Genomic DNA, 12448 nt, shown 5'->3' on the forward strand with positions numbered 1-12448 from the left:
AAGACATTTGAACTTATGTTATTTTTAAGTGTAATCTGTGGGTATGAGAAGAAAACCTGATACTCAACTTCTTTACTTACTCATTACAATTTAAACACTATTCAGCCCATAATAAAATGTAATGAAGTGAGAAGGTTGGTACTAGATAGTCTATTTCCATTGCCTTTTATCAGAATAGCAGTAATTACAACTCCTTTCCATTCAGCTACAGGTCTCTGGTGGGTTGACCTTGGCTGGGCACCAGGTGCCCACCAAGCCACTCTATCACTCCCCTCCTCAGCAGGACAGGAAGGGGAGAAAATAAGATGGAAAAAAAACATTTGCAGGTCAAGAGAAAAGCAGTTTAATAAAGCAAAAGCAAAGGCCATGCACAGAAGCACAGGAAAACAAAAGAATTTCCCATCAGCAGGTGATGTTCAGCAACTTCCCGGGAAGTAGGGCTTCAGCATGCATAGCAGTTGCTCCAGAAGACAAATGCCACAATAATGACTGCCCTCCTCCCCACCCCTTCTTACCTTTTATTGCTGAGCAGACATTATATGATAGGGAATATCCCTTTGATCAATTTGGGTCAGCTGTCCTGGCCATTGTTATTTAAATACAAAGAGACAGAAATAGGAGAGAAATTAATTTATTTTCTGAAGAATATGCAGTGAGTCTGTCAGAAATAGAAGCATTATATTTTAGATCCATGTTTTGCCTCTCTCTCTTGTTGTTTCCCTTGCTCTTCGTTCTAGTCTAGCAGCAGTTAGTAAGTAGCACTTCTAGTATCAATTCTGTACTATTGTTTATGCCACTTGCAGCCAGAAAGCAGAGCTAGAAAAGCATTGACCAACCTGCTGGTATTGAACTTCGGATAAAATGACCAGCAATGAGTGATGGATGTGAACCAAGTTGAAAAAGATCCATCTCTTTGGGATGGGTCAGCTCAAATCTTATGTCACCACACCCACACTTTTAGAGATGGGTGAAACTGGATTTAGAGAACAGACTCCAGGCCATTAGTGTTAGCTGGCAAGCTACCCCTCACCTGTGGCTTTATAAACAGAAAAGTTGATTTCCCAAAGGGTCAGCTCTAGAGATAATGCCAGAAAGCAGTTAAGAGTGTTTCCTCATTCACAGAATGACATAAGTTCTTAAACGCCTATAGTGAAACATATGGATTTGTCAGGAGTGCTTGGAAAGGGAAAGGCATGTTCCAAGTAAGTGGCAGCAAAAGAAAAACCAATATAAAATGTTGCTACACCCCCTGTCATACCTCTTATCACAAAAAGCTACTCTGCATCTTTCATAGCTTCCCAGGCCATTGCTAATCATTATGTAGAAACATCTCATTGCTCTTCATAGCTAAAGTGTGGGGTTTGGATTGATTTAGTCATTGCAAAGAAGGAAATTTGTAACTTTTCAGTCCAGTCCTTAAATGTTATTTTGTCCCCAATTTCTAGTATGAGTTATGAATACATAATCAGGGTAGGGATTTGAGACTTATGACTTCATCATTTTCACATTGTCTGCTCAGCTGTAGTACTTCTCTCTGCTTCAAATGTGACCCAAAGCAGAGCAGGAAGCCTGAGTCAAGGGAGAAGGCTGGCCAACCTGTAGACTACACCGACAGTATGCCCTGTGGGGATCTGAGGAAAACACCATAACCACCCTGGCCTCCCAAAGAGGCATTTATTCTAATTCTAAATCCAAATTAAAGATACCAAACACTATTGGAAAAATGACATATCTTTAAATGCCATAGCAACTGTTTTACTGCTTAAAGCCATTTTACTGGAAACAAAGGACTGTCTTCACTAGCATTCTGCTAATGCACTGTGAGTGTACAGAACTTGCTACACTTGGGAGGGAAGGCAAGTCTTTTCCAAGTAGTGATAAAGTTTCCAATTTTCCCAACAGTAACACTTGGGCTTTTCAAGGAAATTTTATTCCAAACACATTTTGTATTTTATATTATGATCAGTTATACTTTTTATTGCAGAGGGATTTACTTATATTACAGTTAGATCCAGGATGCAAAAAAAGGAGCAGTACAAATTGCCTGAAGCATTTGGATACTTAAATTGTACTGCTTGTGCTTTATCAAATAAGGTAACAGTGTTCCAACACATCACAGTTACTGTGTTGCCTAACATTTTGTTCCAGTTAATATGTCTGCAGTTACCCCCAAATTCAAAATAGTATCTTTATGCTTAAGCACCAGGCAAATTTCTCGAGACTTTGCACATCAAGTGGATGTAGAAATAGCATAATCCCTTTTCTTTTTAGTTCACGTAGGAAGAGGAGGTCACTGTGCAAGACAGAAATTTCCAGAGAGAAAAGGGTCATTCTGCTTCTTCAAAATGTAACTTGCTCTAGAAGCAAGCTGATAGCTGGATCTGTTGTATCTGCTGCTATTAATTTATATTGAGATTTTGTTATTTGCTAGCGAGTTTGCAGGTGTAAATTTGTGTAGGCCATTAAGGAGTTGCAAATATATTTTGTTGAAACACATAAATTTATACAAATACACATACTGGAGTTGTGGAAAAATAATTGAGTTACAGGCTATAGTTCTTTAATGTCTAATGATGGCAGTTAGTTTAGCTACATATCTGGCTTCCACTTTAGGGGCAGAATACATTTCTTCAGAAAAGAAGTCTCATTGATGGAGGTGGAGTCAACTACAGTAACTTTGAAGTGTTTTCAGTAGGTCCAGCTGAAGTTTGAACTGTTGCAGTTTGCCCCTTTAGATGTGGTGAATACAAGATATCAAATAGGATTTATAAAAAGGCTGTTGTTAAATGTTGTGAGTAAATCCAGGAGAAATCCACCTGCTGATGTTGCCAAGAAGTCTTTCCTGCTTCAGCCTCTTCAGCCTCAGCAACATCTCCTCTCTAAGCTGAGGCGAACCTTTCCTCCTCCCCTCATCCTCTTATCAAAGGCATCGTTTCCTTTCCTGGGCTTGTGTGGTCAATGTTAGCCTAACACCAAGTTAGTGGTCTTCATTATAGTACAGAATGCACCAGAAAACAGTTTATTTGAGACAAAAAATAATAATAAAAAAGGAGACATGAGAAAAATGTTCTCCCACTCCCTTCCTATCAGAAAACTCAAAATAGTCAGTAGCCTTCTCAGAACAATATGCAGCACCTCCAAACCATCATTTACAGTCAGGTGATTCCTCAAGGTACTGCACATCTTGTAGGAAGAGCAATACATATTCCAAAAGGTTTACAATCCAAGAGAAGAGACTACTCCTGTTGGGGGGAAAAACATAGAAGATTAGACAGTCCCACTATAATCTTACTGTCATGGACAACAGAAACAAGTAGAGATGATCACGACCATCTGTCTTGTTGGGAAGTTTATGTGTCAGAATTTGCCACAGAAGAAAGTCTGAGTTCTGTTAAATATTAGTTTCATGTGACATTTTCTAACAGTAAAAATGTGGTAAAATATACGAATGCAAGATTTTTTTTTCCTCAAAATGAACAAACCCCCTTTTTTTCCAGGGAAGTTATTCTGAAATACTTGCCAAAAATCTACACATGTGAATCTTTCATGAAACAAATTAATAGATTTGTTAAAATATTCAGGATGAGCTTCCCATCACAACTGAACAGATTTCATTAACCCTAAAAGTTTTATATCCACTGAGTTAGCCCTACACCTCACATCCCTGCAGGGCACTCCTTAATGAATTCCCTTTCCAGTAAGATACTTGTTCTTTAATGACTTGCCACATGAAACTCTTTTGAGAAGTTCAGACCTCACTGGCAAGCTGGAGGACATCACCAGACTCCTATTGTATTACAGTGATTGCTAGCAGAAGAAAAACTATGGATTAACATAAGTGACATCATCTAATCTGATGTCATAAAAAATATCAGCATGCATAAACAATCTGGCTAAGGAGAGCAGAGAGGGTTTTGAACACTGACCCAGCATTCAGAGCATTTGTATTCTAGTGCTAGGCTGTACAACTGTTATGATATTGATAGTCATCCATCCTCCTGAAAGAGAGAGGACAATTCTGTGCAAACTTGACAGCTATTTTCCCTCTTAATTGAGCTAGAACATTGTCATTTGGTCAGCCATTTTTCTAGGCTATAAAGGTGAGCTGGTACAACTTGTGGGCATGCAATCTTTATTCTCAGGAAAAAACTGCCACATATAGGCTGGGGAATTATGCTGGCTGAGAACTTGAGCTGTTCTGCACTCAATGGTGAATGGCCATTGATACAGCAATGACAGAGCAGTTTATATTGGTTAAGATATTCAGCCTACCCTATTCCTACATCTGAGCCAATGACACTGAGGGTAAGTAGATGTGTTCTGCTTTACAGTTCAGGTATGCAATTTCTGAAGCATTTGGACAGTTTCAAAAAGTCCATGCATGCATGAGTGGATTTTTTCAGATAGACAGGTATCATAGCCATGTATCTTTAAAAGACACAGCATGGAAGCTGACTTTTGAGGAAAGTAAAAAGAAAAAGAACTTTAGAGGAGTGCTCTTACTTTGGGTCTCTCACTGTATTATTTGGGTGCTGTTGTAAGAATTGCAGAGCAGTTTGACCTGCTAAGGGACATCCACAAGAGCTTTGGAAGGAAGGCAAGTTGGGCAAGATCAGGGCCTACAGAGTCAGTGCTGAAGCTGGGGAAATGCTATCACAGAATCACAGAATCATATAATGGGTTTGGTTGGAAGGTATCACAATGAGCCATGTGGTCCAATTTCACTACTCAAGCAGTGTCATCCTAGAACACATTGCACAAGACTGTGTCCAGCCAGTTCTTTAATATCTCCTGTGAGGGAGACTCCACAACCTCTCCCTGCAATCTGTTCCAGTGCTCGGTCACCTGCACAGTGAAGTTCTTCCTCATATTCAGGTGGAACATCCTGTGCATCAGTTTTTCTGCCTGTTGCCTCTTGTCCTATTGCTTGGTGCCACTGATTAGAGCCTGGCTCAATCCTTTTGACACCCTCCCTTCAGACACTTACAGACATTGATGAGGTCCCCTCTCAGATCTCTTCTTGAGGCTGAACAGGCCCAGCTCCCTCAGCCTTTCCTTGTGAGAGAGATGCTCCAGTCCTTCAACCATCTTTGTTGCCCTCTGCTGTGGCAACAAACCCCCTCCATGAGCTCCATGTCTCTCATGTACTGAGGAGCCCAGAACTGGACACAGCACTGCATTGATGCACGGTGTTATTCTTCCCCAGGTGCAGGACCCTGAATTTGCCTTTGTTGAATTTAAGACGGCTGGGGACCTGTCAAGGTCCTTCTGAAGGGCCATCCAGCACTCTGGGGTATCAGCCACTTCTCTCAGCTTTGTGTCATCAGCGTGTTGGTAGAGTTTACTTCAGTGCCAAACATTGCTAGAACAACTTCCATGTTTTTCTGAAAGAGCTGTGCCTGATGTGGCTGGCTCCCAGTCAGTTCTCAGGAAGTCTTCAGATCTGTGTCCTTCAGTAAAGCTGCTGTTCTTCCCATTATTTTTTTTTCTTAACTTCTAAAACTTAGAAATACACTACAGTGTTAAAACTTCTCATTTGTAATTGTAAGGGAAAATAAATTCTCATTTTCTTGAGCGTAAATTGTTCATCTCCTCTCTCAGAAGTAGCATGGTTGGGTCCAGAAACACAAACTGCAACCCTAGAGGTATGAGTTCTGGGTAGCAGAAACAGAGGCAGAATAAAACCAGCTACATACAGCATTAATGGCAGCTTTTCCTCTGGGGTACTCAGATCATCCCCACAAAGCCATTACAGACCTTACAAGCACATCACCACCCTATTCCAAGGCCTAGGCTCTTCTAATGCATGTTTCAATTCTCTTCCTATTCTTCACTGCAATTAACTTTTGATTGAAGAGTCACACATTGCATCTTTCCCAAAATAAGGGGACAACAGGGAGGCAGTCTCAAGCCATATGGCTCTTGTGGAGTGTGTCAAGCCATATATGATTTGCTGGAAGACACGTCTATAATGCTGTTGTGTAAATTGTTTCATTAAAAGGTAATTATCCTATGAGATAAAGCAAGATCTTGGTGCTGAGGTCTAAAGCAGAATACATTTACTTCAAAAAGTCCAAACTTTTTATACCACACAATTTTTCAATTCTTGTTGCTTTTTTTTTCAGTGATTTCATCAAAATCTTCTGATCATCCTATTTTCAAGAAAAATCATGAAGCTTGGAAATTTTTTGAAGGTAAAGATGCATCTAACTCCTACTGCTTCTATACACAATGTTAGTTTTGTCCAATGCTACAGGACAACCGAAGTGCTCCAAATCAGGACCAATTTTGCTAGTTCCTGTGCAAACCCGAGCCTTGCCTGAGAATCCACCCCCCAGAGAACAGGTGTGCTGGACAAAAGAGAATGGAAGAGTCCAGCTTCAGTTTCTCATGTATCTGTTATGGTCAGTGGGAATTTCACAGAAGGAAGCCACAAGGATCATCGAGTCCAACTCAAATGAATGACCAATACAGGGATCAAACCTACAACCTAACCTTGGTGTTATTAGCACCACGCTCTAACCAGCTGAGCTCATCTCAGGGTCAGCAGCCTATGCCTGGATAATCACACAATGCAAATGTGTGATCACATTATTCAGGAAGGTGTTCAGCATGTCTGCAGAGGTACCATGTACTCTACACTTCTGCTCAGTAAACATACTTTGCACTGCAAGAGCAGCTTGAAGTTCCTTTGAGTTTCAAGGCAAGCAATATTTTCTGTTTAGATTAGTGGACAACTGTTCCAAGAGTCTGTAATCCAGAATTTGCATGCAGTTAGGATTCCCTCCTCCTCCCCCCCCCAGTCCCGAGCACTAGTGAAGTGCCAGCACAGCACTTACAACTGCTGTGCTTCCTGCCAGGCAGGAGTGCTCACTTGCAGGATGGCCCTGATTCTGTGGAGAGCCTTGCTTTTTAAACCATAATTTATAAACTATATTGTTGCACTGTGTAAGGGGAATGAAACACAGAACTCCAGGTCAGGGGTACAGTTCCAGCAATGCTATTTTCTGCAAGAACACTTGACCTCTGAGGCTTAGTTTCCTCTCTGTGAAGCAGGAAAGAAGCCAATACTCCCCCCTAAGGACGTTTCAAGACATTAATGGGTAGAGCATCCTTAAAGTACTCTAAAAAGAGTTCTAGTAAAAGCAGAAATAAGTAATTAAAGATTTCTTCTCCTTCTGAACAAAATACTTCATCTTGATCTGCCATAGTACAACTCCTGTCAGCTCCGCTGGGAATGTGATACAGCACCTGAATGAAAGCCATAAAGGGAGACTGAGGCTGTAGTTTTAAAAAGAGAAAAAAAATCATACAAAAATTTCAAGCCAGTGTTGCCAGCAAAAAAAGCAACTACAGATCTTCTTGCTTCTTCCCAGCCACTCAGCATTCCCCCCACTGCCACTTTTCTTGTTTTATTGTTTGGGTGTTCATTTTTTTTTCTTTTTTGTTAAAAAAAAAAAAAAAGAAAAAAAGGTACAGCTGTTTGAACTGGGAAATAATCCAACTGAAGTCCTTTTGGTTTTTGGGTTGCCATTCAAAAAAAAGGGAAAAAAAAGAAAATTAACAACCCAAACCAGTCCTTTGCTTGCTCCTGAAAGTCAGATCTCATAGGTGTAGTTACACCTATTTACATTTATGGAGATTTCAACCAAATTTTAAATTAAGCGGGATACTATAGGAAAGTTTCAGATGTGTTAAACTACTTCTGACCCTATATCTTTAGGGCCAGAGTCTATTTAGATCTTGTTAATGTAATTTTTTTCTATCCTGTCATCATGAAGAATACAGCTGTAACACTGACTGTCATCTGTGCTTGGTTTTCAGACCTATATGTGTATGCAGTGTTTGTGTGTTCCATAGGAATCATCAGCGTCCTTCTTTTTACACTTGTCATTCTCTGTCAGTCACTTCTGAACAAGAGGAGATCCACAGGTGAGTGAGATATCATTCTTGATGACTGCAAAGCCCTTATCAAAAAGTGGGGCGGGGGGTGGGGGAGAAGAGAATGCAGAAGAAGCAGGAAAAATAAATATTTCCTTGCCTTGATTGTAATTTAAAAAAACCAAAATAGTAGGAAAAAAATTCTACCAATCAAACTAGAGCAAAGTAATTTTCCTCCCTTTGAATAGCTATTTCACTTTAAATTTTTCACCTTTACACAAATGTAAGTTGAAGGTTGTTGAAACTTCTTTCAAAGGAGACCAAGTGCTGTATCATTAAGTTGCATTCTGACCAGAATCTAACATTTTGCACGAGTCACATTTCTGCACATGTGTAGAGGGGTTTCAAAGCAGTCTTGCTCTGTTCTGTTTTATTCTCTCTTCCTGAGTACCTGTCAATATTCTTGGGAATATGAGGGTTTTTATTAGTACTCCCTCATTTGTAGCCTTTTTTGAAGCTAAAGTATCATTTCAACATTCAAATCTGCCTTTTCATAATAATCTTTCAAGACCAAGGATTATTGTTTCATTCTTCTCTTCCTCAGAGAGGGTTTCTCAAAGAGGCTGCATCTACATCCAAGCAGTCCTGTTGTAAACAAAAGTGCTGTTTCAGATCTGCGGAGTAATCTGTTCAGGCTCTACTTTCATTTTGGTTAAAAAGTGGTTTGTTTGGAGACCTCACACGAGCTTCAAGGATGAGATACCAGCATGCTTAGCAGCCACCATGTTAGAGGAGAGCCTAAGGACCACCTCTGAACAGAAGGTTTCAGAAGGAGCTTATCTTGTTAGTGGCAGGAGAGAATCATGACTTTGGTGCCTCTGCAGCACTACACACATACCACAAAGGAATGAGTGACTCAGATATACAAATGAGAAGACATGTAAACAAAAAATAGATGCATAGAGAAGCCTTTGCCTGACCACAAACACATTTCAGCCTGTGGCTCCATCTTCCTAGTAATGCGCTTAGTAGAGTAACTCTGATTCTGACTGAACCCGACAACTCTGCTCGCCAAGAGGAAGGAGCAAGATCGATGTTATTCTTCCTACCCTGTTAAGTGATGACAAAGGTTTTGTACCAGGGGAGTACCCACACTTAAGTATGTTGGTCATGATGAGTCACTCTGAAGCCACAAGCACTAGACTGATGCATCCCAGTTTTTCTTTAGCAGACCCAATTCTTGGGTTAGAATTCTTGCTTCTGTTTCTGTCAGCTGACACTGGTATAAGCATACAAGCAGCTTGGAGGAAATGCCTCTTTACATTGAACCAACACCGGTTAAATATAGAAATAATACACAATATAGAATAAGCATGTACAACAGATAAAAAGTAATTTATGCTGAACTACTAAAACTTTTCTTCATTACACTAATATCTGAATAATTGCAGGCTTCACCAAATTTTTATTTAGGTGTTGAATATTATTCAGTAAACACTGGCAGCATTAAATTTACAAATTCAATGAAAATATTGCAGAAGAAAGCTTAGCCAGTCATACACAATTACAAGATTTTCAGGCAAGTTGTTCAACTGGGACCACCTGATCAGAGTATTTTCCAGAGCCACAATAATTGGCTCAGCACCCAGTTAAGAATCAGGGTATTAAAATTTCTGAAGCAGCATTGAAAGAATGCCAGTGACGGACATAGTTTCCACCAGCCCCACATTGCTTCTTCTCCCCACAGCTTCTGGGACATGGCAGCAAGCTCAGCCCTGAGCCTCTGACCCACAGAGCAGCACTTCCCTGAGAGGTGCTGTTTTCACTCAGCACACGGGCATGGGACACAGAGAGCCACCTCCCCCTTCACAACTGCTCTACCACCCCCAGAAGCACCTTCCAGGGGTTACAGTCTGACCACAAGATACCCCCCTGTCAAACAATAGCAGTGCTCTCATTCAGTCTGTTAGCACAAGGCATTATTCCCTAAAAACTATTACTTACCTCCTCTCCACTGTCAGTACTCTGTACCTCCAATCTAGGCAGGGCTAGACAGGTGCAAGTATTCATGTGAAAAGAGCCTGCAGTGAAATCATGAAGTCTATCCTTCTCTGAGAAAAGGAGAAAAGACAGGGTCAGCAAAGCAGTCCTCCCTCTGCATAACCCTAAGCAGGCTCCAGACACAGCCTTCTTCCACTTCAACTTCCTCAGTAGCCCTAAAAGAGAAGCCTCAGTCTGCTCTTCCATTTGAGACCAAGTCAGGGACCCAGGACAATCAAAACTGTCTCCTTACTTCACCTCACTGGGCAAATTTCCATCAGGACTTCTTCCTGAACCTCTGTAGTTCCCCCACTCCTGCCACAGAGACACCAACATCTTCCCTTCCCTCTCCCACCACTCCAGCTTCCCCTCCCCAGTTCCTCAGCCCAAACAGAACAAGGAGGATAATGTGCCCTGCCCCACCCCAGCCCCACACAGATGGAGTGGAGGCAGATACCCAAACACAGGGAGAAGAGGGAAAACTGACCAACCCTCTATAAGAACAACCTGGACTGATCTGGAACATAGTGGTGGAACTCATACCTGAACTAACAGTTGGAATTCGCCATAGATGAAGCTGGAGAGTGGTTGAGTTGCCATCCCTGGAGGCATTGAAAAGACATGTAGATGTAGCACTTAGGGACATGGTTCAGTGGTGGACTTGGCATTGTCGGGGTTAACGGCTGAACTCAATGATCTTAGAGGTCTTTTACCTCCGACATAATATCATTTAAACCTAAATGATTCTGAGATCCTTCTGGAAGGAAACTTGAGAAGATCCTGGCTCATGTCAGGGTTCTGACGTGAGAAGTGTGACACTGAACCCAGTTCCTCACTGAGGGAGCTCTCTCAGTTTGACTAGGTTGGCACTGCATCTGCGGCCGGCCCGTAGCACAGGGAGCTATGGGATGCTGTGGGAAGCAGCAATGGTTGCAGCTGGCAGTCCCTCTGTGGTTCTGGTAGAAGCCTTTGCCCATTTGTTATGGGAGTGATTTCTCTTCCTAATTCCTGGTTCAAAGGACCGGAGTATTTATTGCAGGGCAAAAAAAATAACATATACCTAGAGATGCTCAAAAGTGTGTCAACACTGGACGTGAGCTTTCCCTTACTCCCAATGGATCAGGCCTACTGTTCTCCTGTACATTTAAAAAAGGCCTGACAAGTAGATGGAAGCATTGCCTTGCTTGGCTTAGGCATGGCTCCTGTGTTAGCCCCAGCTCCTAGTGCTCTCAGCTCCCCTCTCCTTAGGACCAAAATGCACCTCCTAGGAGTTGTGCAGCTCCCTTGGAATGGGAGCATTTAGGTAAGACCAAATACGAAAACTTTCCCGTAGAGAGGGGGATAGTCATGTGAGTGTACTGCTGTCTGGTTTTCATGGTCCTTGAAAGGACAGAGAACAAGAAGGGAGGGGTCTGTCTATGTTGTATTCAACTTCACATCATGGCCCAGGGGTGCACCCTCTCATCCTTCTGAGAAATAAGTTGGCAGTAGGTTGACCAGAAGACCCAGAGTCTGTCCTCTGAGAGAAGCACAGAAGTCACAAAGCCACAAAAGAGCATCTTAATAACCCTGGCTCCTAAAAGGCTGCAGCAGGGGCTGCTGCCCTTGCTCAGGACTACTGACTCAAAGGAATATGAAGTAGAAGGATTTACACAGCTCACACACACAGCTGTCAGAGACAGGATAGTGGCTGGACTGGACCTCTGATCTGATCCCAGGAGGCAATCCCTTTATGCCTGTGGCCACAATCTAACTTACATTAGGAATAGCAGTGGCTCCTGTGGGTGAATGGTTTATTTCAGGCTTCTGGAAATAAATACAGGCACCACAAGGGAAATCAAAGTCTTCAAAGTAAAATTACTGGCCTGCTGTGCTTTTCCTTAGCAAGCTGTCTTTTGGCTGGGCTGACCACTGGAATGTGTGTTGCCCAGGACTTCCACAGCAGATTTTTGTTGTTGTTTGATACATTCCCCTCTCCCAAGCCTAGCTATTGTCTTCGAGTCAGATTACATTTTAATGCACAATGTAATGTATGGTGACGATCAGTAGCTCTTCCAGTGTAACCATCTGGCAACTTCACAGTCTCAGCAACACAGGTCTATCTGCAGTGCCCATTTGTAACTCATAAACTGTGTTGATATGAAGCCACATCTTCTTTCTGTTTTTCTTTTCTTTAACAGTGAAGCATTACCTCGTGAAATGCCCCCAGAACAGGTAGGAGATTATACATCTCTTTACTGTAACCAAAGGCACCAGTTCTGGTTTTGTTTTGCTAAGTATGCTGAGCAAATGTTTTCCAAAATGTTTACAGAAAGATAGAGTCCCAGGTCCATGATTCATGAATGTGCCTGTTATGTTTTTTTTTTTTTTAATGGCCCATCTTCGCGAACGAAGATTTGGGGAAAGGTCTTTTACCTTTCCAGCCTGCGCAATGGATTTTTTAGGTGAGACACAGCCTGCGCTGAACTGAGCCCACCCTTTAATCCTAAGGTTCATCTGCCGGGGCCAAGCAAGCTTGGACAATGGC

At 41.9% G+C, this 12448-nt stretch overlaps 1 protein-coding gene across 1 annotated transcript in view; it reads left to right on the plus strand.

The window, feature by feature from the left end:
- VSTM4 (V-set and transmembrane domain containing 4) overlaps nucleotides 1-12448 on the plus strand; it is a 35386-nt gene that overhangs the window by 5992 nt on the left and 16946 nt on the right. The window contains exons 3-5 of the mRNA XM_027672283.1: nucleotides 6126-6194; nucleotides 7825-7932; nucleotides 12102-12135. Of these exons, the coding sequence (XP_027528084.1) occupies nucleotides 6126-6194; nucleotides 7825-7932; nucleotides 12102-12135 (211 nt within the window). The remainder of the gene's footprint in view (nucleotides 1-6125; nucleotides 6195-7824; nucleotides 7933-12101; nucleotides 12136-12448) is intronic.

Source organism: Neopelma chrysocephalum, unplaced genomic scaffold (assembly GCF_003984885.1).
Source record: "Neopelma chrysocephalum unplaced genomic scaffold, ASM398488v2 Primary Assembly neopelma1_97390, whole genome shotgun sequence".
Classification (NCBI taxonomy): Eukaryota; Metazoa; Chordata; class Aves; order Passeriformes; family Pipridae; genus Neopelma; species Neopelma chrysocephalum.